The following is a 26,476-nucleotide window of genomic DNA, read 5'->3' as shown; positions in this document are numbered from 1 at the left end:
CGGGGCTCCTGGGGGAGGAAAAAAGAGAAGCGCTGGGCTCTCGTAACGCCAGAGGCCCGAGGCGGAAGCAGCATGAACCCGAAGAGCCCTGCCGGAGCGGGGCGCACAACGCAGACCCCGTGGCGACCGCCGGGGGAGCGGGGCAGCCCCAGGGCGAGCCCCTCGCAGGAGCCACCGGTCCGCAGCCCCGACGGCCGCCACCCGCCGCCCCGCCCTCCCCGGCGCGGCGCATGCGCCCGGCCCGCCGCCCTGCCCCGCGCGGGCGGGCGTCCCCCTCCTCGCGGGCGGCCGGCGGGCTCTCCGCCGGACCCCGGCTCTCCGCGGAAGCAGCGGCAGCGCAGGTGAGCGGGGCGGGCAGCGGGAACCGGGTCTCTCGTCCCAGCCGGCGGGGCCGCGCCTCCCTTCCCCCGCAGCAGGAGGGCTGCACCCCGCTCCCGGGCCCTTCCCCCGCGGCCGCGCTCCTGCTGTCGCCCCTCGCCGTCGTACCGCGCTCGTCCTCGGTCAGGGCCCGCCGCCGCCATGGCGGGCTGCCCCTGCCTGTAACTCACCCCCTCCCCTCAGGTGTAACGGGAAGCGGTCATGCTTGCTTCGGCGCGGGCGGGATGGTTTTCCCCCTTCCTTGTAGCCCCCCGCGTCCGTTCTTGCCCCTGAAACACCTCTGGCCGCCTCACAACGCGCCGCCAGCCGGAGGCGGGGGACGGCCCGGACCCCGCTCCTGTCAGGCGCTCCTTCGGCCGCGGGGACGGTAACGGGCCCGGCTCCCTTTTCGTCGCAAACGATAACCTTGGCAGTAACTGCCACGACCGGCTTCAGAGACCCAAACCGAGGGTGGGCTCCTTGTAAATTAACCTAGAGTTGGTGCGAGTCACCCAGCGCTGGACTATGCCCCTTGCAAGAGCCCGCAAGGGTGGCATGCTACAGGGCTAGGCTCTCCTCAGCATCAGAGGGCTTGTTCAGTGGGAGGCACCCGTGGAGTCCTGCACCCACAGAGCTCTTAGTTGCCATATAGTTAAAACACAGAGACAAAAACACGCAAATAAACTGAGCTGAGAGTCCACACATTTCAAGATGCTGTGTGTAATTCACTACTGTGGAGACTACAGCGCAAGAAACTAGTGCCCTGGTCAGCTTACTATTGATATCTTGTAGTGGATAACAAGTAAAGTCCCTTCAGTTACCCCAAACCAAGTATTTCTTGTGTTAAAAAGCAGCAAGAAATTACCTGTTGCTACTGGGGAGAGCCTCAGGAGTTCGTAGCCTTTCCTTCCTTCTCAAATAAATGAGAATTTCAGATGCCACAACTCCACCAGCTCTTTATGTTGCCTGCTTGAGTTTCCTTCCTGCGTTGATAGGTTCTACCTTCCCATCTCCACTCAAGTTAATTGCTTACTTACAGTTAATCAAGCTTTTAGGGGTGTGGAGGTAGTTCACAAACGAAACAGGGCCTCCTAGTTCATAGATCTGTGTTTCCTCCTTTGCCTGTTCATTCCTGTGTATTCTGTGGTAGTAAAAGTTGTAAAACTCAGAGATATCTGACTTTCACAGAATCAGTCAGGTTGGAAGAGACCTCTGGCATCATCAAGTCCAACCGTTGCCCTGACACCACCCTGTCAACTGGACCATGGCAATAAGTGCCATGTCCAGTCTTTTCTTAAACATATCCAGAGATGGTGACTCCACCACCTCCCTGGGCAGCCCATTCCAATGTCTAATGACCCTTTCTGAGAAGAAATTCTTCCTAATGTCCAACCTGAACTTCCCCTGGTGAAGCTTGAGGCTGTGTCCTCTTGTCCTATTGCTAGTTGCCTGGGAGAAGAGGCCGACTCCCACTTCACTACAACCTCCCTTCAGGTAGTTGTAGACTGCAATAAGGTCACCTCTGAGCCTCCTCTTCTCCAGGCTAAGCAACCCCAGCTCCCTCAGCTGTTCCTCATAGGTCAGACCCTTCACCAGCTTGGTGGCCCTCCTCTGGACTCGCTCCAACACCTCAACATCTTTCTTGAAGTGCGGGGCCCAGAACTGGACACAGTATTCAAGGTGCGGCCTCACCAGTGCCGAGTACAGAGGGACAATCACTTCCCTAGACCGGCTGGCTACACTATTCCTAATAGAGGCCAGGATGCCATTGGCCTTCTTGGCCACCTGGGCACACTGCTGGCTCATGTTTAGCCGGCTGTCGATCAGCACCCCCAGGTCTCTTTCCACTGGGCCGCTTTCTAACCACTCTTCCCCCAGCCTGTAGAGCTGCATGGGGTTGTTGTGGCCAAAGTATAAGACCTGGCACTTGTTCTTGTTGAACCTCATGCCGTTGGTCTCGGCCCATCTATCTAACCTGTCCAGATCCCTCTGTAGGGCCTCCCTACCCTCCAGCAAATTGACACTCCCACCGAGCTTGGTGTCATCTGCAAATTCACTGAGGGTGCACTCAATCCCTACGTCTAGATCATCTATAAAGATATTGAACAGCACCGGCCCCAGAACTGAGCCCTGGGGAACACCGCTAGTGACCGGCCGCCAGTTGGACTTTGCCCCATTCACCACCACTCTCTGCGCTCGGCCATCCAGCCAGTTTTTAACCCATGGAAGAGTCCACCTATCCAAGCCCCGGGCAGCTGGTTTGTCTAGGAGGATGCTGTGGGAGACAGTGTCGAATGCCTTACTGAAGTCTAGATAGACTACATCCACAGCCCTGCCCTCATCTACTAAGCGGGTCACTTGGTCATAGAAGGAGACCAGGTTGGTCAAGCAGGACCTGCCTTTCATGAATCCATGTTGACTAGCCCCGATGCCCCGATTGTCCTGCATGTGCCGTGTAATGGCACTCAGGATGAACTGTTCCATCACCTTGCCTGGCACCAAGGTCAGGCTGACAGGCCTATAGTCCCCTGGATCATCCTTCCGACCCTTCTTGTAGATGGACGTTACATGTGCTAATTTCTAGTCAGCTGGAACTTCCCCAGTTTCTGTGCCTGTTGCAAAGGCTTCTGGAAGTGTAATCAAGAAACAATTCACACGTGTGACTATAGAAAAGTACCACAGCAGGTAAAATAGCTCATCAAAGGTTAACAAGCTAAAGCCACAGCAGGTGTGTCACATACGGCTTTGATTGCTTGTCATGGAGGTTAAGCTGCAAAAGGTTCAGCCACTTTCTTTAAGCAATTGTGTTTCAGGTTTTTGAGTTAGTTTCGGCTGATTCCCCTATAATCTTTGTGTGAACTGTTGTGCTATGTAAGAGGTGTGTCCGCTTTGTAACGTGCCAAGATTTTACCCGTAGTTTCTGTGCAGCGTGACCTGGTTTATTTTACAGATTGTTAGTGAGATGGCAGTAGCCGGTTTTCTAGTTGGCCGGTTATTTGTAAAAGCAAGTTTAATCAGTGTGGTCACAAGAGGACACAATCATTGTGTAATTGCTGCCAGTAATTTGATGCAAGGCAGCATAGTACCGTGTTAGCCAGTGTCTTAGTTCTTCCTCAGCATGCTTCACCAAGCAGATTTTGTAATAATAATTTCCTGTATCAATGGTTGTAGCTTCTTGGGTTGTGAAGCCTTTTATCTTGTATTATCTCTGCCCCCTACTGATTTCAAACAGATTTTGAAGGAGCCTTATGGCTCTGGGACGAAAGGAAGATGCTTTATGGTTTGAGCCGTTTGACTTGTGAGTGTAACGTGAGGATGCAGCCTCAGTGAATCTCGACTCTAGACAAGAGAATGTGATGATGGTTGGCAGCTAAGGCAGAGAGCCCTGAGAGGACAGGGCTGGTGGGTGTATGGGAAATGGTGTTTGGCTACAGTTCTGGAATGCTCTGGTGGGTACCATGCCTTGATTTATACATCCAGGATAAAGGGCAGCTGGCAAATGACTTAGAAAGTATTTTGCTCTCTGTTAACACTTCCCAGGAAGGGCTGGACTAAACACTGCTGTGGAGACCATTGAACTATTGTTATTTTTAATCATCAGGTCCATCAGGGAAGACAATAGTGCCTCTCTTTGGTAAGGGCCTGTTCTGTGTTCTTAGAAATGTAGAGTACTAGTTAAAATTTTTATTACGTATCTATCAACACTACTGTGCTCCCAAGAATTGCACTGATTTGCAGTGTTTTTTCTTTTGTGTTCTACTTTTTGGATATTCCCAAGGTTACCTTGCATAAATAAATCACTTCTTAAGTACACTTGTATCTGCAAAGCGGAGTCCTCCTTCGCTGTTCTGGGGCTTCTGATGGGTTTTGGTGGTTGTTCTGAAGCAAATCAAGCGTAAGTAAATCATGGCATATTAGGTTGTTTGTTTGTTTTTGATTATGCAAAATTGAACAAAATTGTCAACCTGTGATCCCTTAAAGCCCAGAAGACAGTTGGCCTTTCTGGTGTTTGATGGAAACTGGGATTAAACCTCAGCAGAACTTTGTTGAGCATACTCATATATTGGGTCAAAGGAAGCAGGGAAGAAGCTGTCTCGAAACAGGATTATGGGATTGCAGGCAGAATTATTTCCAAAATGAGATTTTATCTGACTATGTTTTTCAGGCTCTACGAAACACCTTTCTGTCCTTTTTCTGTTGCATTTTTTCCAAGAAAGAACAGTCCTCATTCACCGTGTGTCTACAGCACTGATGGGGTTTTGGTTATAGAAGCAGGTGAAAGATGATGCCAGCTGTACCCATTTCACTGTTTCCTGAACTACTTGTGTGACAAGTAACACAAAACAATAATGCATGTCAGTTTTTGCTACAAAGAACCTTTGAAATACTGAAAGGACCTAGAAATTCTATATTAGTGTTGTCTAAGAAAATTTTTTATTAATTTCTACAAAAGGAAGCCTAGTGGTTTTAAACAAGCTAAACCAGTTAGATGTGTGGTTTCTGTTTCTTTTTTCCTGTTAAATTAACTTTCTGCTGAAAAGTACAGTACGCTTAGGCTTGTAACATAGTGTGTAACTTGAACTTTCCCGTGATTTGCAACCTTGTCTGATTTGACCTAATTAGCGTGGGCATCTGAGCAGTTTTGCATGAGGTTTCCATAACTCCTTTGATGGAGTTGATGAATAGAGAAGGGGAGAGCACTGAGGTTTCTCTACACTATTTTGTCAATCATTTTTTCCTCTCATGTTCCTTACTGGTGATGCAGCTGTAACCAGACTGAGCAGTGAACAGCTGCTTGTGCAGTCCCTGCCAAAGCTGCTGCTTGGCTGCAGTTTGCACTGCAGCTGCCTCCTGCCCTTCCCACTTCTCTCCCTCTGTCTCTTCCGTAGCCCTGCCAGCTGCCCTCTTTTCAAACGTTCCAGTTTTCTTAGTACAGCACAGGACAACAGCTAGACTTGTTCTGTTAGCTAGATTAAACTGGAGAAGATCTTGTCACTGCATATGCTTATCTAAGCTTGTGGTCAGCAGCACCAGCGTATAATTACCCGCAGAGACTCATCAGGCTCTGTATTAGACAAGTTAGTTTTACGCAGCCACACGTACAAACTTGTATGTATTTATACACATGCAATCTGTTCGTACTCGAGTCGCTTCCAAAACTTCCCTGCTCATAGGGCTACAAACTTTGCATTTAGAGAAGGCAAATTTCTCATTCCTTCAATTAACAGGCCCCTTTGTTTCCTGAGTGACGCTAACTGCGTCTCTGCACAGATCACAATGTGATTTTTGTTCACCTTGCGGGTGGGTAATCAAAATTACCTACAAGATTGTTGGTGAAACTTCACCTATATCTTGATTTTTCCTGGACTTCTGCCTTCTTTTTTCCAACTTCAGTACCACTGCTCATAAAGAGCATTGGACTTACAGGTATTGTAATACCTCTCATCTGAACACTGCCTAGTTGCAGTTATAGTGGGAGTCTTGGTTTTGTTTCTGTTCTGTGTCACTGAAATGTCTTCCTCCCTTGTGTCAGTGGAAGAACGAGGACGATCCCCTCTTTCTGGGGCACTGTCTCCCGAGGTACCTGACGGGGGAGGACGCCATGTACTCCAGCATCTAGGTTGGCTTGTCGGCCTGGATTCCCGAGGTTTAATTTCATGACAGGAAAATAGAGCGATGTTCATTCATATCCTGCCACTGTCTAATGTCTTCCATTTCTTTTTTGCTTCAAAATTATTTGAGGTATTTTACCTCTACTGAACATAAATACTCTATGTGACTTGAGGAATTTTACACTTAATTCAGTTTCAGATTTAGCTAAAATGTCTGAATCAAAATGGCTTCACTTTAGGATGTTACTGTTATCTGAATTGCAGCAGATACAACATGCTTGTGCTCTGACCTCCCATCCCTGCTTGTTTTTCTAAGTTTGATAGTGAGGAATAGCTAGGGAGGGATCCTTGGACCCTCGCCTGAGGACCAGCACTGAGGACCAGAACACCAGGACCAACTCTGGGGTCTGTGCTCTGCGAACAGCAGACATCAATATTTCTAAATATTTAACCTGAACAAGAAAACTGCTGTCCTGCTCTCAGCAAACAATGGCGAGCTATAAACAATGTGTGGTTTGTTTTTTTTATTCAGACACTTCATGGAAAGTGTCAAGCAGCTGTCTACAAGGAGTAACAGATGATGTTACGAATGAGGCACTTCCTTTAGTTTCCTCAGAGTCAGTCACTTTCTGTGATGGTCACTTACACTCTTAGTGTAGTCAAAATACTAGACTGTACTGAGGCTGGAAGACTTAATTGCCAAGATGAAAAGGGAGCATGTTACTGAGGTTTTGAATGGCCATGGCAATGTTTTGTTCTAGAGAGGAAAGACTGTGTGAGTCTGTGGCATTCACCCAGTACTAAACTAACCTCAAGTAGTTGGATGTTACTGTTGCATTACTGTTGATTTGGGGAGCAAATCTGTGAACAGCTCTTCTCTCTCAGTTTGTGGATTCATAGTACATAATTAACAGAGCATCATGCATGCTAACCTAAATGCTGATTAATCCTCCTAGCTAGTGGTTCCTAATCTAGTAAACTTCTATATAATTAAAGATGTGAAAATACAGCTTCAACTTTTTGCTCTTTTCGTAGGCTATCCCTTTAAGGCTGCGCAGTGACAAAACTATTTACCATTCCACGTCAAGCTGGAAGGAGGAGTAGGTTTGGAGTAGAAATATACTGACCTTCATGATTTCTGCATGACCTTCAGATTTCCAGAGCTTAGTATCTTGATTCAAGCACTACTAAAACTCATTTCTGTTGAGCTTAAAATCTGAGAACAGTAAAGCCCTATAGCTAAGCATTCAGATCAACCCAAACCAGTATTTTCTGCAAATGAAACATCTGTTTGGGTCATGGTAGATTGTATCACACACTTCGATACATTATCCTAATATTGTGTTTTACATCTGTAATATTACTTCTCTTTGTGTTTTCTAGTAGTGCACCGTGTTGATAAGACTGGCTCTTCACAGAAGTTAAGTATGGTAGTGGCTCTTGACTTACCTTAAACCTCCGATTGTGAAAATCCCTTGCTTTTTCAAATAGACAATATAATTCACAGCAGTGCTATTTCTCAAGCCAGATACAATTAACAGCCAACTGGATATGTACAGTGACCTGTCTGTCCTTCAAAGTTAGCTTTACAGGTGTCTCATGGCTACAGCCGGTACTTTCCATAGTAGATGATGATTTGTTCGAAGCCTCAAACTGTGAGATGCTGTAATTAAGACAAGTGGAGTATTTGTGGATAGATATCTAAAAAAATTTGGATGATTGAGATGTATCACAGAAACAAGATGCTCCTGAACTGGTGACTTGGAGGAAGAATAAAAATCTTATCTAAGATATTATTATCTGTCACAAAGTCTCATCAAAATGAAACTGAAATGTGTCAGACTATTGCTATCTGAGTATTTCCTTACGGTTACATTAAACATGTTAATTTTTAACATGTTGCAGCAACTTCTTTTTACCTGTGGAGCAGTAACTGACTTGCTGTTATGTTCCCATACACTTTTGTGATATTGCCATACTGGGAGCTCCCTCGTACATATGATTCTCCCATCTATGGCTATGTGCCTGAGTAATGGCCTTGGTCTCCTCTGGTGTGATTTCTAGTTTCTTCCGCTGCAATATCGTGTGTACTAATATGTACTAAATATATAAATCCAAATATGTGCTCAACTTCTCTTCTTACAGGTGAGAGCTCAGAGCATCTCCAAGAGCTTCATTTGATATAAGCATCGGATACAGATGAAAAGTATTGCTTAAATCAGTTATGTTTGGCTTTTATGTTATTGCTCAGTTTATTTAAAACATTTTTAAAAAGTCACCCCAACGGCACTGATTTTTCTTAAGCCTCGTGGGTTTTGTGTTGGTGTTTACAGTGGCATACCCAGACTAGGTAAAATGTAAGCCATCAGCCTCTTTTACAGTGAGACACAGAATAGTTTTGGAAAGTATATATGCAGTTGCAGATAAAGCATGAGGATAAATGTAGCTTATGATGTGCCAGATGGAAAAACCTCACGACTTGAGAGTTGCAAACTATTGTGTGGTAGTCAGGGGCACTTCTGTCTGAGAGCAGCGTTTCTACTCGGCTGTAAAAATGCTGTTAGGTGTGAGTGCCTAGGGAGGGATGAAGTGAGAGTGTCAGTTATGGACCAAAATAAGCAAGAGTTCCCTAGAAGTGTAGGCTAAAGACGCTGTATCGTACCTCTGAATGAATAATACATGATGCTTTTTAAAACCCTTGTACAGCATTTCAGCTTCTCTCTTTTTCCTCTTGCTTGTCTATGTTCACTTTTGTAACTTCAGTAGGTTGCCTCTGAAGCTGTGTGTTAGCTTCGTATCTCAGTGGTAATAGTGACTTCTTCGAAGGGCATGTTAAACAAAGGAAAGGTGGTGAGTACCAGTAGTGGAGGATTAATTTGAAGTTAAAAGAGGAGAACCAAAATATGAAGATTTTTCCTCCTAACGAACTAGAAAAACATCTTAGTATAGTATTTTATCAAATTTGGCATAATAGAAGTTAAGTTTTCAGCAGAAAAAGGTATTCCTTGCTATAAACTATATAAATATCCCATGATCCGTAATATCTTTGAGTTAGTTTGTGATTTTAGAAGAAGTAAGATCTTTCTTTTAGATATCTTTTAAAGGAAGAATACTTAACTTGCTTACAGCACCATTACTGAATATTCTAGGCACGTTTTAACTTGCTTTAACCTGCCTGGCCCAGTGCAGCCAACAGCCGTGTCACTGCACAGGACATGGAGCTGGCAACAACTCTGTGACCTACAGCAGAAATTAGTATGATCGCCTGAAGTCACTTCCTGCTCCTTCTCCAGTACCAATGCATGACGAGTTGTAAATTTAGTAAGAGGCATGGACACTTTCAAAATATTCTGGAAGAAAATCAGTTCTGCTCCCAGACATGTGACTTACATTTTTATCATAGAAGAATTTTTTGTTACTGCAGTCAGCCCACTTCTTCCAACACCAGAGCTCATGAGCAGGAATCACTGAACTACAGCAGTGATCGTTCAACTCTTAGTGTAGAATGAAGAAGGAATGCATAATAAATTAACCAGAAAACACAAAAACCCAAGCTAGCCAGTGTAAGAGAAGAACACGCTACTAAATATGCTCTCCAGAGACTTTGTCTTAAAACCTTACAAATCCATTTGATTCCCTTGCCAAAATCTAGCAGAACTCTAGCTGAATCAGTAACTCTGTGCTTTCAAACAGTGTTTCATTTTTTTCTTGTGGGCTTCATAATCTTCCACAAAGCATGTGGATGCACAGCCTAAATCTCACTGAATTGGCTTTCATGGCTTTTAGACACAGAGCTGAAACTTAAAATATGCTACCGGACTGCAAAAAAATTTGCTCTTCCCCTAGTGCTTAACTCTTTTGCAAATAAAAAGGTGGACTTCAAGCTTAACCTAACTGAAGCTCGCAGTAGCAGGAAGAACAAAATATTTGAGTGACAGAAGCAGAAAAACCCTTCTCCCCATTGTCTGTGGTATCCCTGATTTGTCTTCCAGCCCTGGGAAAGCTGTGATGTCAGTACAGCTAAGATTCCTTTAGTCCGAGCTGTATAAATCTTAGACACCTTAAATATCTTCAGCTAAGCTGGATACACATAGTCTTAAATAAAAACTAGCAAGCAGGAGCAAACTTCTGTGTAACACTCATTGTCATGCTTTAAATATCAATCTGTTGGATTAAAAAGGTTGCTAGATAAAAGGAAATAATTTTAATTCCAAGACTTTTCTGTAAGTGTAAATTCTTGTTCTCTAGTTCTGTAGAAGCTTTTTGTATTTTGCTTATATTTGCATAAATGAAGAAAACAACGATAGCTTTAGCTTTTGAAGAGACTTAGGAAAGCTGAGTAATAAGTATGTACAAAATACCCATTGGGGTCAGATCAATAGTCTGTCTGTGGCAGCAATGATAAGAGATGCTATTTAGGGACCAAAGCAGCACAGCTGTCTGTGGGCCATGTCCCTTCTGTTCCTCTGCCATCCACAGCAGTGAGATCAGAAATGTTGGAAGATACATCCTTGCCTTTTCTTTTTCATGTCTTTTTCAAGAAGTATGGGCAACAAGTTCACAAACAGTGGCTGTTCCTAAAGGTACCTGCATAGGATTCTTGACTGTGGGTCTTTTTTCCTTGCTTCTCCTTCCACCTTCCTTAAGTAAGATTATAGGTAGTATTTACCATGTTTGATTACATAATTTAACATGTAATCAAAGTTAGGTACTAGCTGCCTCATCTGCTTTTTGTGTGGGTTTTTTTTTTAACAGGAAGATGAGCAGAACTTAACTGCATTTTAGGACTTGACTCCTGATGGGTTGGATTTTGTCTTGGCAGGAGTTTTTGAAGATTCATGCAGTGAAAGAAGAAACAGCCAATGGCTTCAGAATCCATGGTCCCAGAGCCAGCAAAACATCTGATAAAGGGAAAAAGGCGGCAGCAACAGCAGCAGCAGCAAACTAGGTCTTCTAACAGTGATGGTGAAGATGACATCTTTGTATTTGAAGCAAATGAGGCTTGGAAGGATTTTCACAGCTCTCTTCTTCACTTCTTTGAAGCTGGAGAGCTCTGCGATGTCACACTGAAGGTGATTATTGTCACACATCCATTGCATTTAACAGTCCGAATATTAAGCTACAAATAAGTGTGCTGGAGGTGGCTGTGAATTTGGGCAGGGGTATGGAAGCCATAGAATACCTGTTGGATCTGAGGCATCTCTAGATGTGTTTATGGTTTTTTTTCTTATTTAGGAAGTTTACAACCGAAATGTAAACACTTAAGATATTGATAGGCTGAGAGAGGAAGTATATGACTCTGACCTTACCCAACTTGCCTTCTAAGCAAGTTCCCACAGTTGATCAGTATATTACTGTGCAATTTCAGCTCCTTGTAGCCTCTTTGTTCTCACACACTTTCATCCACAGTTTTTTCTCCATTTTTGCTAGATCTTTCCTGGCAAACAAGATTTCTGGAACAAATTGAACTTCCAGCATTCTCAAAGTAAAAAAAAAAGAACCCCAGACAATTATGTTCTACAGCTGATCAAAGAGTAGAGGAGGAGGGGGAAGCCAGTTTTATGATTCTTGCATAGCATTGCTTTAATGCATTCTTTGTATCTCATCTGTATGTTACTTATATCCTGATCACAATAAATTTATATCTAGTGTCCATAACAGTGGTTGCCAGCACCTACAAATATTAAGTATTGCTTAGCTAGACATCTTAATAGTGCAAGACAGTTATTTAAGAAAAAGAGACGAAGCATAGCTCCTACACCAAGAACAAATGACAGATGCCTTTAGGAGAAATTGTTTGCCTGACACTTTTACTATTAACAACAGGGAAAATCCTTGACAGCTGTGTGTCCCTCGTGACGCCCCCCCCACCCTGAGTAGGCAGCTCATATTTCTAAAACACTTGGGAGACAATGGAAATCTCTGAGAGGAAGAGGGTTTCTTTCCCTTCCACCCCAGCAGACAACAGGAGCAGAATAAGCGAGAACATTTTTCTGTTCTGTTTCACAGCAGGTATTAAATTGCCTGTCACCAGGCACTGAGCAGGCAGTAGATGCAGCAGTGAATAGGTCCAGTGGCTCATAACAGTTGAGTTAATGCTCATAGGACACTGAATGACAATACTGAAGCTGTGCCACACAGCATGAGAGCTATGAAACAACTTGCCTGAGAGCTCATCATGAGGTCTTTTTACATGTCATTCTAAAAGGCGTTTTGGGGAAGAAGGTTCATGTCAGAACTCTTAACAACCCTCCTCTTCCCTTTTCTTGACCTCCTCTTGCCTTTCACCCTTTCCACCCACCCTTGCAAAAAAGGCAGAAAATTATTTTATAAACATAGTTAAACATATACTCCTGCTAGGTAAACTTGGCTTGGAAAAATATACTTTACTGTGGCTACAGTTTTAAATTTCCCTAAATTAGGCTTTTATTAATGTTTATTTGTATTATTTGTGTGGAACTGCTTTGGTAATTTAAGAGTATTAGATTGCATGACTTGGCCTCCAGTCCTGAGGTGGAGGATATAATCTATGGAGGCTAGAGCAACCTATGTACATCTTACTGTAAGGCTTCCTAAATCGGTGATTTTCAAGTAACTGGTAACTGTATCTTGAACTAGACTTTTCTGGAGGGCTTGATTTTTTTTATTTCTGTAGTGCTCAGGCATTTCTTGTGTTTTCAAAGTAATTACTTCTCTACTGAACTTTCTGCTTTTGTGCATGACCTCTGACAGTGAGCATTGCTGTTGTCAGACCAATTATTGATTTAACTGCTGGTTCTCAAAATATGATTGTGTATCTGTGATAGTTAATAACTGGAGGGGAACTCTGATTTTGAAATACCAAGAACATGCTAAATGTTTAAAATTAAGCAGATTTGGGTAAAATAGTGAAGCCACTTAATTCAGAAGAAAGACCTAATTAGAGAGTGGGATGATGGGCAGAATAAAAATCTCTGAAGGTGAGAATGGCCTAGGAGATTTCCCTGATATAGCAGACCAGCTGGTAGCATCTTTTTGCATCAGTACTAGAATTAGTTGGAGTGCTGACACTCTTAACAGTGCTAAACCATGTTAGCACACAGGGAGACTTCCTCTGCTCCAAAGAGTTAAAATCTGGAATTTCACCTGCTGTACTGCTACTGCCATATGAACAGCTCCCTGCTGGAAGGTGGAGACTGGCAGATGCATACCATCTGCTTTTCTCCCTTTGGTTTGGTTTTTTGTTCCTGTGGTAGGTCTGTGAATTGTTCCTTCTGGAGTGATCTAATTAACTCATATTGAACCATCCATCTTCTCCTCTCTTTTAATCTGTGTACTTCCATGTGTGTTTGCTTTCTGTATTTACTGCTCACCAGGCAGGTTACGCTTGTGTTGATAATACACACTTTTAAAAAAGGTAGAGCAGTTGTGTATTGAATCAGAGCTAGAAAAAATGCCAAATTATCCTTTATAATTTAATATTTTTTTTTTTTTTAATTGCAAGACAGCTCACTGTAACACTGTCATCTGAAAATGAATATGTAATTAGAGTCTGTCAGGGAAACTGGTTGCTTAACTTGGCCATCCCTCTATGTCAGTGCAGACTAGAGAATGACAAAAGACTGTAAGAACCTGTAACACAAATAACTAGTGGATTGTTCATTTACCTTCAATATCTACATTCTCTTTTAATGTAATTGAATTCTAGAATTTTGTAAGTGAAAAGCTTATTTTGCACTTTCTGATCAGAATTTTACAAAATACCTTGTCTTTATGGAGAATGCTATATTTTTTGTGGCGAAACAGCTTCTAAAAATCTTGAAGTGATTGGTAACTTTTAATAATCCCTGTAATAGCTGTTATTACTGCAGTTTTACATGAATTTGTTTCTATAATCAGCACTATAAATTCCTCAACAGTGGTAATAGTCCAGAGGTTTAAAAATGTCACTTTACAATTTTTTCCCCCTCTTAAAGTCTCTGAATACACATAAAATGAACAAGTGCCTAGCAGTCTTCTCCTGTCTCCAAGATGCATCTAGAAGGTTCCTAAAATGTTTCATTTAAAAAACAGGACACATCTCTTAAAGAAAAGCAAGTTCAGTGCATCAGTGCTGTTGCTTCCTTGTGTTATGGCCTTGCCCTACTCTGGCAGCCAATTTACAACTCAGATCCGCTTGGGATACATTGATCTAATGTCAGAAGAACAGGGCAAATGGAGTTAATTTGTTTGAATAAAATACAGTAGCTCAACGCATATGGAGTTCAGAAATATTTCAGCTTAGCTGTCCATCCATTCATAGCTGAAACTGACATTCCAGTAAAAGACTGGGTTTTTTTGTTGTTGTTGTTGTTTTTTTTCAGGTTGGTTCAAAGCTTATCTCCTGCCACAAACTGGTGCTAGCTTGTGTTATACCTTACTTCAGAGCCATGTTTCTTTCAGAAATGGCTGAAGCCAAGCAGACGTTGATCGAGATCAGGGACTTTGATGGCGATGCAATAGAAGACCTAGTGAAGTTTGTGTACTCCTCCCGGCTTACTCTGACGGTGGATAATGTCCAGCCTCTCTTGTACGCTGCTTGCATTCTTCAGGTGGAACTGGTAGCAAAGGCGTGCTGTGAATACATGAAGCTGCACTTCCATCCCTCCAACTGCCTGGCAGTTAGGGCATTTGCAGAGAGTCACAACCGCATTGACTTGATGGACATGGCCGATCAGTATGCTTGCGAACATTTTACAGAAGTGGTGGAGTGCGAAGACTTTGTGAGCGTGTCACCACAGCACCTCCATAAACTCCTGTCCTCCAGTGACCTGAATATTGAAAATGAAAAGCAAGTTTACAACGCTGCTATCAAGTGGCTGCTAGCCAATCCACAGCATCACGCTACGTGGCTGGATGAAATACTTGCGCAGGTAGGGCAGATCGAGGCGCTGGGTGCCTGTCTTGTCACTGGTTTAGTTGTATGATCAACTGTTTGGATTTAGGTAGATCTCAAGGTGAAAAATGTTCTTAGCAGTTAGTGCCTCGTCTGGTAGTCACAGTTGCGAGTTGACAGTGGAAGCAGGTTAGATCTCTTGAATATCAGGAAGAAGTCGTATTCTCCCGTTTCTGTAGAGAGAAGAGTACTCAGTTTATGCTCATGGCTGGGGGGATGAGGAGCCAACAAAAAGCTGCATCTTGAAGTGCAGAAACTGCTTAGATTTACACATAGTAGAGAACATAAAGCCATCACTTAACTTGGTTTGATACAACTACAGCCTGAAATGCTCACTTCCCTTGCTAGTAAGTATTTGTACTTAAGAAAGGAGAGCAAAGCTGTTGAGGAGGTTTTTTTACAAGGCTAGGAAAGTAAAACTGTAACAGAGATGTGTCACATGAAGTCATGCTCCTTCTAGAACGTTCTGTGTATTTAATTAACGAAAGCCCAAGGTGCGTTAGCCCTATGAGCAGGCTAGGAAACACATGCTAGACCCTTTAATGCTCATTAGACTAGCACTGCTGGTTACCTGTAGGATCGATCCAAAAGGAGTTTGCAGTTTAATCGTCCAGACTTGATGCGAGTCCATTGCTTCTGAAAGAAACATACAGGTATCAAAAGGTTGCTCTGCTGAACTTACTTAAACACCCATCAGACCTCCTCCTGTCAAAGCATTAGGTACTTCAGTTATTCAAGCTCCATATGTGCTGGTTATCAGAGTTTAAAATACAGTATTTGAGACAGGGATGGAGACCCTGTGCTGGGGAGCAGGGAGGAACATGCCATGCACTGCAAAATGCCCTATGTATCTTACCAGGTAGGATCAACTGTGCTGTTTCAGTTGTCACTTAACTCCAACTTGAATATTTTGCATTTGGCAGAACTGCTAATATTTGTGCCACGTAACGAGAGGTCCATTAATATGCTGCTGTCATTGCCTTCATGCATAATTTTTCACATTTCCTGGTAAAAGATCACAATTGTTTATTAACTGTTTTCCAAAAACCTTTGGTTTAATCTAGATTAACATGAGGGGTTTAGTACAAAAAAACTTCTTTAGTACACTATAATTAAATTCACAGGCAATACCATCTGAGATTTAAAAAAAAAATGATTGATTTTTATTGTCCAGTTGTGTTAGCAGATGAGATTAACAGCTTTATTCTGTTCATGGAAACCAGAGTAAACCCCTTCCTGTAAATATGGGTTATTTGACAGAGTATATGGAGCCATCGGTTGATTTGGACATTATTGCTAGCGGAAAACATGACTGGGCTTCTTGACAGTTATTATCCACATCATACTCAGCCTTACAGGCTTTGCTGTTTTAATGAGGGGCTATGGTGGTGCTTTTAATCAGCCAAAATAAGCCAAGCCAAAGTAAAGGAAGAAATGAAACTGAAAGCAAGTGGATAAGGAGGCACTGGTAGAGACACTTGCATACTTGAAGACAGGGACACTTGTCAGCCATATAACAGCACCATCTTGCTGCTCTGACAAGCACCGGAGATACTGGACTTCTTCACCTGCTGGTGAGCTAACTGGGAGCTGCTTGATGGTGTTGACTCCAAACCTTAGGAAGTCAGATGGTGGTTTTACTTGAGTCCCCCCCTGCTAACACCTGTCCCACCTTTGCACCTGACTGTACTTCATATCCCTCACTGTTTCTCTACAAGGACAAATGAAGTGTTTGCTGAAATAAATGATTGAGCCGGGGGGGAGGACATTTCAAGGCAGTCTTGGAGAGGCTGACCTTATTTCAGATCTGCCCTGTCACTGGGGATTGCTCTGGGCAGTCACTGCCTGTAGCCTCACCCAGAAAGAGCCTTCCATTCCTCAGCCTGGTCACCAGCTCTCTTCTGGGGAACCACTGGAAGGATTTGGGGAAGGAAACAATTAGCTCTCAACCTTTTTTTTTTTTTTTTTTTAATCCTGTAGACTTGTCAAGTCCACACTAGAGAAAGGTGTTACTGCACTGGCACTACCTCCGTAATAGACACTTAGCTCACGCAGACAGTGTTTCCTTTTTGACTTGCCGCCCAAAGAAAATGAACCATTCCAGCAAAACCCCTCTTACGTTGGCATAGCAATGAGCTGAAAATTCATCCCGTCAGCAGACTAACCTGACACGGGCTATCCCGCCAGAGTCACAGATGCTGCCTGCGCTGCACGGGGCAGGCGCAGTTACGGTACAGGCAGCGGCACTTTTCCTTCCTCTGCTCAGCCTGGGCCAAGGGACAGTTCACTGCTGCTTAAATGGAAAGGGTTGTAGCAAATGTTTTGTCACTAAAAAGAACTGTTCATATTGCTGTTATTCTGGAAAAAAAAAAACACCTATGAAAGCTGCTCTTTTTAGAGCGAGCGTGGGGCTGGCAGCTGGCTCAGAAGCTGCCATCTGTTATGCGTGTGTCACTGTAAATGGTGAGACTCAGTCAGTTCAGCCAGTTACTCCAACTGTGTTCATTTCTGTCAGGTACGGCTGCCTCTCTTGCCCATTTGTTTCCTTATGGGTGTTGTGGCAAAGGAAGAGATTGTCAAGCAGAATCTAAAATGTAGGGATTTGCTGGATGAAGCAAGAAACTACCACCTTCACCTGAGCAGCAGGGCAGTGCCAGACTTTGAGTACTCCATTCGCACAACACCAAGGAAGCAGACTGCTGGTAATTAAACGTGTGTCTGATTATCCTGTAGGGAGTGGTGTGGAGAAAGGTGGCACATCTGTGCAGGGTTAGATAGTTTTGTATAAATGGTTGTTAATGACTTAACCCAAGATTGGGAAAGCCATTGTGTACCTCTCTGGTAATTAGGTAATGTGCTGTGTTTTCCTAGCAGAACTTTAGCACTCGTTTTCATTCTTTAAAGCATTATTTATTTATCCTGATTTGCTCTATCTGTATTAAAGCTAGATCTTAAGTATGTCATGTCCAGGCAGTACGCTCAAAGCTATACCAAAAATAGTGGACACTTTTGGTGCGAGAAGGTTGAGCTAACTTTTAAACTCTTTAGCTAACCTATACCAGAAGTGAGTGATGAATATTAGACTGCAAATCCTAATTTTTACATTGTTACATTTAACAAACAATCTGTTTATCTCCCTAAGCAAAACCACAAAAAGCACATTTAAAATATGCATTGTTTTTGCAAGAGCATAGATAGTTAATTGCCATGGCAGTATGCCAAACAAAGGCCAAAATCCAGCATCCAATGTAGGGCAATGACTGTGCCCCTTAAAGTGAAATAAGACTTCTCCCAAACTACATAATTTTCAGTTCACTCTGCTATACAACTTTATCCCCCCTCTTCCTGCTAGTTTTCTGGAAATCTATTTTGTCTTCTTCAGGTGTGCTGTTCTGTGTCGGTGGTAGAGGTGGATCTGGTGACCCCTTTCGCAGCATTGAATGTTACTCTATCAGTAAGAACAACTGGTTCTTTGGCCCTGAAATGAACAGCAGGAGAAGGCACGTGGGTGTGATCTCTGTGGGAGGTCAGTAATCCTATTCAAGCAACCCTATTCAAAAGGCACTTGTTTGCTGTTTCTCTGGAATTGGTACTTTTACTAAACAAATCTGTCTTGCAATGGTTTAACTGTTGGATATTCTTCAATTTAGTAAATCTTCTTCCCCATGAAGGGGTTTTTGATTCTGAAGCAATCGGAGAGCATGCTTACTAAAAAGACATTACTGCAAACTGTGAGAGTTGGGGTTCTTCAGCCTGGAGAAGGCTCCGGGGAGACCTTATTGCAGCCTTTCAATACTTAAAGGGGGCTTATAAGGAAGATAGCAGGGCTTGTAGTGACAGGACAAGGGGTAATGGTTTTAAACTAAAAGAGGGTAGATTTAGACTAGATACAAAAGGGAAGTTTTTTTATGTTGAGGGTGATGAAGCACTGGAACAGGCTACCCAGAGAGGTGGTAGATGCCCTATCCCTGGAAACATTCAAGGTCAGGTTGGACGGGGCTCTGAGCAACCTGATCTAGTTGAAGATGTCCCTGCTCGCTGCAGGGGGGTTGGACTAGATGACCTTTAAAGGTCCCTTCCAACCCAAACTATTCTATGTTTCTATGAACTGTATATAGCATCTTACCTTAATAGGTGATTTTTTTTTTAATCCGTTTATAAAGAAATGGCCTTACACAGCAGAGTCACACAGAATTTGCTAGCACTCTACTAGCTCCCTTCATACTTAAATCCATAAAGACAAGTCACTAAGACCCGACCTACCTTTATTTTTGGGTCTCCATCTTCTGAAACCAGGTCTAATGCAGTCCAGAGCAGCTTAGCACCCACGATGCAACTTTTCCTTGTACACAGTAGCCCCTGTGTTGCTGCAGCAGAACACAGATCTTTTTTTCTCCATAGACAATCTGGAGACTGATACAAATGTCCAAAGCTGATCTGACCTGCAGTACTCAAGTTATGGGAAGATTTTTTTGTCTACATATCTCAAGCTTTGTACAAAAGTCCATGTTTGAATAGATCTCTGGTTGAGTACAGCATATAAAAATATAAAGTCCATACTTATTAAAATCCTGATATTGAAAACATTTGAAAACTTTAACTTTTATGTGAGCTTTTTGTCTCCACGTAGGGAGGGATATTACATAAATGAAAACTGAAACGTTGCCAAGCAATCTCTATATCGAAAAATGTGTATGTGTTTCAGGTAAAGTCTATGCAGTAGGTGGACATGATGGAAATGAACATTTAGGAAGCATGGAAGTATTTGATCCTCTCACAAACAAGTGGATGATGAAGGCATCAATGAATACGAAGAGGTACGTCTCCCGTGATCCAAAATTTTAGTCCTAGCCTGTGATATATCATTTCTTGCTGATGCTGAAAAACATCATGTCTGTCCTGCCTTTATTTGGGTTTCCAAACTGGGCTATTTTTTAGGAAATTTTTTCTCCTATTTTGGGGCTTTATGCTATCAAACACCTTTATTTACTATCTGTAAAGCAAACACAAATCTGCATCACATACTTGCAGACATCACATATTTGCACAAAGTTGTTCGTGACACACTATAAGTATTTCAGTGCAAAAGTGCATAATCCCTCTCTCTAGGGAGAGGCCCTGGCTGGTACCATTGGTTACATTTACACTTTGGCTTTCTTTTGTCGCTCTATTATCCTCTTCTTTTTTTCTTTTTTTTTTTTGGGGGGGGGAGCGGTGGGGGCTGGCTTCTGGAGCAGAGAGCTCTTCTACTCCAGCTGTGCTTACATTCTGATATCTAGGGCCTTTCTGCTATGGCTGATAAAGAACTTGAAACTGATTAACTGATTGAAACTGATTCCAAAGCTATCATAAAGCTTTGGAACATCTCCTTATACAGGGTCTAGATCACTTATAAGTGAAATCTTGAATTTGAAGGTGGGGAGAAATGCAGTAAGTTTGCAGTAGCCTGCAAAGCAGAAAAGCTGCAGCATTTTCTGCTGGAGGAAAGTGCATTTTCCTCTATTCTTGATGGCAAATCTCACCAGTAAAGGAAAGTCTATACATGGCAATGTGTTAAAAGCCACAACTGAACATTTTTGTCTCTCTAGTTTCGGGAGATATTCTCCACTCTTGATACTCAGATACTCATCTGTGGGTTTTCTGCTCTTTTTAAGAACGAGCAAGATAACTGCCAGCAGAACATGCCCCGTGAAATAACTTCATGCCCAGGAAACCAGGAGCTGCCTATGTTTTTGCCACAAAAGGCCGGAAGCTCTAAAACACTGAAAGTCAGACTGAGGATTTTTCTTGCCTTTTGACATTTAAGATTCTTTTAAGGAGCGACTGGACTCACAGACTTCTAGTTTTTTGTTTGTGGCGTCATTTAAATCAGCCTCCTTAATTCTACATGCCCTTTTGTTATTTGTTGTTTCTAAAAGCATCACGTACAAGTAGGAGTAAAATACTGAGCATGGCTAGGTCCTAAAGCTATTTGTAGCTGTGACCTAATCAAAGCAGAAGACCCAGACACCTAGAAGTGGCTTCTTGCTCCTCTTCCTCCCTCCTGCCACCACCCATGGGCATATTCTTGGCAAACATCAGCCCTAGATTTTTGTGACATTTCTTACTCAGTACCTTGGTAAATTAAAGGGCTGCTGTGCCTTGGCTACGCTCCACTCCTCCCATTCATGGAAGCGGTGCTGGAATACTTAGTTGAGAAAAAACTGCCACCATTGATGGTATCACTGATGTTACCTGCTGAGGTGATTTAAAATAAGCACAGGATATTGCCACAATGTTTATTCTGTAGAAAGATAGTGCCTTGTGTAATGAGACAAGAATGTTCTCAGTGAAATGGGAAATCACCTGTCTTGGTAATTAAAGCAGAAACTTAATGCTTACGTTCTAGACCATACTTTTTAATTTTGTAGTACTGATTGTATTCTCATTTTGGTAGATTCAGCAGAAAAAAAAAATCTGACAACTATTTTAACACAGACTTAATAGAAAATAACAGAATGGAAGAAATTGCAATTAAATCTTGCTAGAGTTCAGTCATCTAATATCCAGCATAGGTTTGCCTTTTAATATAGAATCATTTAGGTTGGAAAAGACCTTTAAGATCATTGAGTCCAACCGTTAACCCAGCACTGCCAAGCCCACCACTAAACCATGTCCCTAAGCACCACATCTACACAGCTTTTAAATACCTCCAGGGATGGTGACTCAGCCACTTCCCTGGGCAGCCTGTTCCAATGTCTGATAACCCTTTTGGTGAAGAAATTTTTCCTAATACCCAATCTAAATCTCCCCTGGCTATTATAATAATATGACCCCCAATACTCATCCCAAATTGTAGTAGCAGCTACACCAACAAAGGTAAAACCAGCAGGTTTTGGCTGTCCATCAGATTCAATAAAACAAGACAGGAGGTATAAAATTCAGTACAGAGATAGAGAAATCAAATAACTAAAACAATCATCTCATGCATCCAAGCATATAAGTAGAGGACTTGGGCCTTAGGTGACATTCAGTCAAAACAGTACTTTCCATGCCCCTCTGCCTTTATTTTTTATACAGGAGCTTTGTCTTTTTGCAGTCTAAAAATATTCTAGCGGGAACAGTCCTGTTCATGGATCACACAGTAACATACAGGTGCCTGCGAAAGCTGAGGTGAAGTTCAGCTAAAACTCCTGAGCCTCTCTAATGGGAAGCTGCAAACATAAAAAAAGACTTTCAGGGTAAAGCTGCAAGACTGACACAGGTGTGCAGAGGGCCAGCCACAGTTACTGGTCATTATTTGTTATAAACTTCATTTTTAAAATTTTCATTACTTTTTTCCCATAGTTTGAAACAGGTGCCAGTCAGGTAACATTGCACTTGATGTGGCTTTCCCATTCCCTTTCGTTAAGGAGTTGCACTGAGGTATTGACCCTGTGTTTTTTTTAGGAGAGGAATCGCTCTTGCCGCCCTTGGTGGCCCCATTTATGCAATAGGAGGTTTAGATGACAACACTTGCTTCAGCGATGTGGAAAGATACGACATTGATTCTGATCGATGGAGTGCAGTTGCCCCAATGAACACTCCCAGGGGAGGAGTTGGCTCTGTAGCCCTTGTGGTAAGTGACTGTTTCTTCCCAAGTCAGAGCCAGCTGAGGAACCAACCTGCTTTTCAAACCTGCTTTTACAAGGCAGAACAAAAGATTTTAAACAGCTGGTGGGTCTGAGCACCTCCAGTCATCAAAATCCTATGGAACTGTGCAAAAGGTGAGAATATTTAGGATAATACTCATATCAAATTGAACTGCGCCCCCTGTGTCAACAGCATTTGAGGTACTGGGAGCAAGTACCAGGACCCTTCTAACAACATCAGGCTAATACTTCGTGTTTCATTCAGAATACTGTTTTGTCATGGTTACTATGTTTAAAGGTACTGAGTGCATCTGCACTTTAATCCCCCTGTCACCACATATACTCTGCAAAACATCTGCAACGCTACATAACTTTTTCATTTTAATTGGAAGATAGCATTTACAAGTTGTTACATAATGAAGTCTGTTGTTGGAATTCTTAAATAAAGTAAATAAGTAGGACTGTACAGATACACCATGTTTTCCTACAATTTTAACATTGCTTATGAAAAGCTGAGTAAATACATATCCATTACAAATAATCTTTCTCTATACAACTGTTTTCCAGAACTATGTTTATGCTGTGGGTGGCAATGACGGTGTAGCATCTCTTTCCAGTGTGGAGAAATACGATCCCCATTTGGATAAGTGGATAGAAGTGAAAGAGATGGGTCAGCGAAGAGCTGGCAATGGTGTCAGCGAGCTCCACGGCTGCTTGTACGTTGTTGGTGAGTAGGCATGTGGGATTGTGTAGTGCTGCTTCTGCCAAGTACTGGCATTTGGAAGAGGCTGTTGTTGCTAGAGGAACAGGGGAACAGATAGACTTGACCTGTACTTTGTGTTCTTGGGCAGAACAAAGCAAGCACAACCAGGGCATGCTTAAATGAAGGTATGTTAACGAGGAAATAAAAAGCATTTCCTAACCCACATTTCAGGAGGGCTATACTGTTCAGGACAGTATGTCGATACCGAAAATCCTCTCGAGACTCTCTGATCTTGAGTTTCCTTTTAGGAAAATAATTCTTAAGTTCACACACTTCTAAAGCACTCTAGTTTTACTTTGAGTGGAGACAACAGTAGCTTTTCTGCACAGTAATTACACTTATTCCACAGCCTGTTGTCCTAGGCCTGTCTTGTTCTGCTTTACCTTGCATTTACCTGCTTTTGTGAGGGAGGAAGATGCTAGGTAGGTATGACATAGTGATAGTTGCAGAGCTCTGCCTTGTATATTATCAGAAGTGATTAAAAAGGTTTTGAGTAAAATGCTTCTCTGACAGCTGCCCCAGGAAGGGGAATGCATCACTGAAATCCTACTTGAGGATTTTTTCCCCTACTCAAGTATTCAGCAATGCTGTAATTTGAAAACACTGCAAGAGTGTGTTTTGCTTAAGCCAGAATAAGATCAGGACCATCCTTTTACTGGTCTTAGTTTTTTTCTATTCCAAATTAGAAAGTGTTTCATTGTAACTATGTGTAAGATGAATTAAAGGAGAAAAATAATACAAATACCTCTCCTTGCAACTTGAGTAGAAGAAAACTGTCACTCTTGGCGATGCTTGTATGGTGACAGGAGGGAGAGCTGTTAGATTAATTTTTAGGAGCTTGTAAAATTCATGGAAAGGAATAGAGCTGGACACTAGCCCACTGAATGCTGAGAATAGCCTGATAATGCCAGTCCTGGATATCACCAGCACTAGGAGTGGCTAAAAATTGATAACGTGATGATTCTTTGCAGGTGGCTTCGATGACAACTCTCCACTGAGCTCGGTGGAACGGTTTGACCCACGCAGTAACAAATGGGAATACGTAGCAGAGCTCACAACTCCGAGGGGTGGCGTTGGCATAGCGACACTGATGGGTAAAATTTTTGCAGTTGGAGGTCATAATGGCAACGCGTACCTGAATACAGTTGAAGCGTTTGATCCCATAGTGAATAGGTAATTGAAAATTTTTTATTTGGCTTAATAAGACAATGAAATCTGCCTATATGACAACACAACATAACAGAAATAGCGTGCAGCAGGAGTATATCTGTTGTTTCCTGGCAATAATTGAGTAATATCCATGACTAACGATGCAGGAGCGCTGCTTATGCTACTAGGTTCTTCTTGTAAATATTTAAACACCTCCTCCTCCTCTTCATCCCTTGTCCTCTTCCCTTCATTCAATAAGAATCTATATTCTTCTGGTTGTTTCAATCTGATTTTGCACTAAATTTACCAGAGAAATAAAAAGAATAAACTAGTGGAGTGTACTTTTGTGCAGAGTGAACAGCTAGGCCGTATAGTAGTATTTCAGACACAGAAAAGAAATACTTGCAGGTTGCTCAGAAAGGACAGGAACTTACTTTTCTTTTTTTTCCTTTGCCATCTTCTGTAGGTGGGAACTCGTGGGCTCTGTGTCGCACTGCAGGGCAGGGGCAGGCGTGGCTGTGTGCTCTTGTCTCAGCAGCCAGATCCGGGACGTGGGCCAAGGATCCAGCAACGTTGTTGACTGCATGTGAGCTCTGCTGCCTCCTTCAAATTCCAGAGGAATGATAATAGGGAGGCACTGCAGAGCTTTTAAACACCGTGTTTTGTATGGTAGGTTAGGAAATAATACATTTTCTTCGTGAAAATGTTACCTTCTGCAACTGTAAAGCTTTTGGTGGCTTTCTATCAATAGTGATACAGAAAAGCCTGTGAAAACATGGAATAGAAGTGTGACTCACAGGAGAAAACCTGCTAAGAGCTGCAATCATCCCATTTTTGAGAAGTTGTAATTTCACAATCATTTGAGGCAGCTGTTGCAGGGACTCATTATTGAACTGTGAACCAGGCATGGGGTGAGGAGAGAGAGCAGCAGTTAGTACTGCTGAGCCTTACCCAACAGCCCTGCTACATGTTTTCTGGAGGCCTCGAGTGCCCTTTAATGTAACTTATTTTCAGAAATGTAGTCTTAAACATTTCCTAATTGTACAGAGCTTTGTAACACAAAGCATCTCGAGTTTTAGAAGATGACGCCATCCCTGTTGCACACTAAGATGACTGGAGCAGAGGGCTTCACTGCCCACCTCCCAAGGGACTGCTGGCAGCAGTGGAAATTGCAGGTACTCAGTCTGAAACCTGTCTTGCAAAGTACTTTCTCAAGCTAACACACTTGTTAGAAAGCTGAAAAGATTCTTGACCCAAGTTTAGCTGCTGGAATACTGGAATTGTCAAGTCTTCAATAAAATTTGTGGTAACTATCCCCACCCAAAAGGCAAGTTTCTGTTGAGAGGTCTTTCCTGAGGTAACCAGTGTAATTTGTCCTACTTTGAGATGATAGTGTGTGAAAACATAGGCTTCAGTGGTGTCTGAATAACCATTTTTATACGAAACGGAAACACATAACAAGTTGCAGTATTCTGTAAAGACCTTTAACTGCAACTCTGGGAGATGACATCTCCAATTTCAGTATCCAGTAGCAACTCTCTGGTAATTCTAGAGGTACTGGCTCTTTTCAGATAGTTAAGCCAGGAAGATCTAGCCTCAAAACAGGCAGGTGACTTAAAGCTTACATAAACCAAAGAGAAGCAGCAACAAAAAGAACTGGAAATAAACCAGTACTTACATCAAAATTTGAAATAGGAACTTGACAGTGCTGTGTACAAAGGCATCTTGTTAAGCAGTCAGAAACCCTGAACTGAGTGAAGTCCAGCTGGAAAGAGTGCAGACTCCTGTTGCTGCATCACCTTGAACAGACCAACAACTGACAATCCTTTGTGACCAAAGTTTCACATTACCAGGTGGTTCCAGGTGACCAGGGAGAGAAGCAAAGTTCTCTGCATTCAGTACCAGGGAAGAGGCAGGACAGTATGAGCATAAGGCACAGTCATGTTTTGCTGTTGAGTTTCCATTATTGAGCTTTTCTGTTTCAAATGGCTTGCACTTTGGTAGCACCCAGGGAAAAAGTGAACGGTACTGTAAATAATGAAACATTGCAATAAAACATTTTTTACTTAAA

The 26,476-nt window shown here is 42.6% G+C and overlaps 1 protein-coding gene across 2 annotated transcripts; it reads left to right on the top strand.

Moving 5' to 3' along the window:
* Positions 1-252: 252 nt before the first annotated feature.
* Positions 253-26,476, top strand: KLHL8 (kelch like family member 8). Of its 2 annotated transcripts, XM_068403120.1 has the most exons (10): positions 253-341; positions 10,792-11,041; positions 14,312-14,860; positions 17,399-17,585; positions 18,266-18,409; positions 19,589-19,700; positions 22,312-22,480; positions 23,061-23,220; positions 24,228-24,429; positions 24,872-26,476. In XM_068403120.1, exons 2-10 carry the CDS (start codon positions 10,832-10,834, stop codon positions 24,993-24,995), a joined length of 1,857 nt encoding a protein of 618 aa, XP_068259221.1. In that variant the 5' UTR covers positions 253-341; positions 10,792-10,831; the 3' UTR covers positions 24,996-26,476. The 2 variants fall into 2 exon arrangements, with proteins under 2 accessions (XP_068259221.1, XP_068259222.1); XM_068403121.1 differs by lacking the exon at positions 253-341 and having other exon boundaries at positions 10,962-11,041; positions 14,391-14,860.

The sequence above is a fragment of the Nyctibius grandis genome, chromosome 6 (genome assembly GCF_013368605.1).
Source record: "Nyctibius grandis isolate bNycGra1 chromosome 6, bNycGra1.pri, whole genome shotgun sequence".
NCBI classification, from domain to species: Eukaryota; Metazoa; Chordata; class Aves; order Nyctibiiformes; family Nyctibiidae; genus Nyctibius; species Nyctibius grandis.
This window is presented reverse-complemented; position numbering and strand designations above follow the sequence as displayed.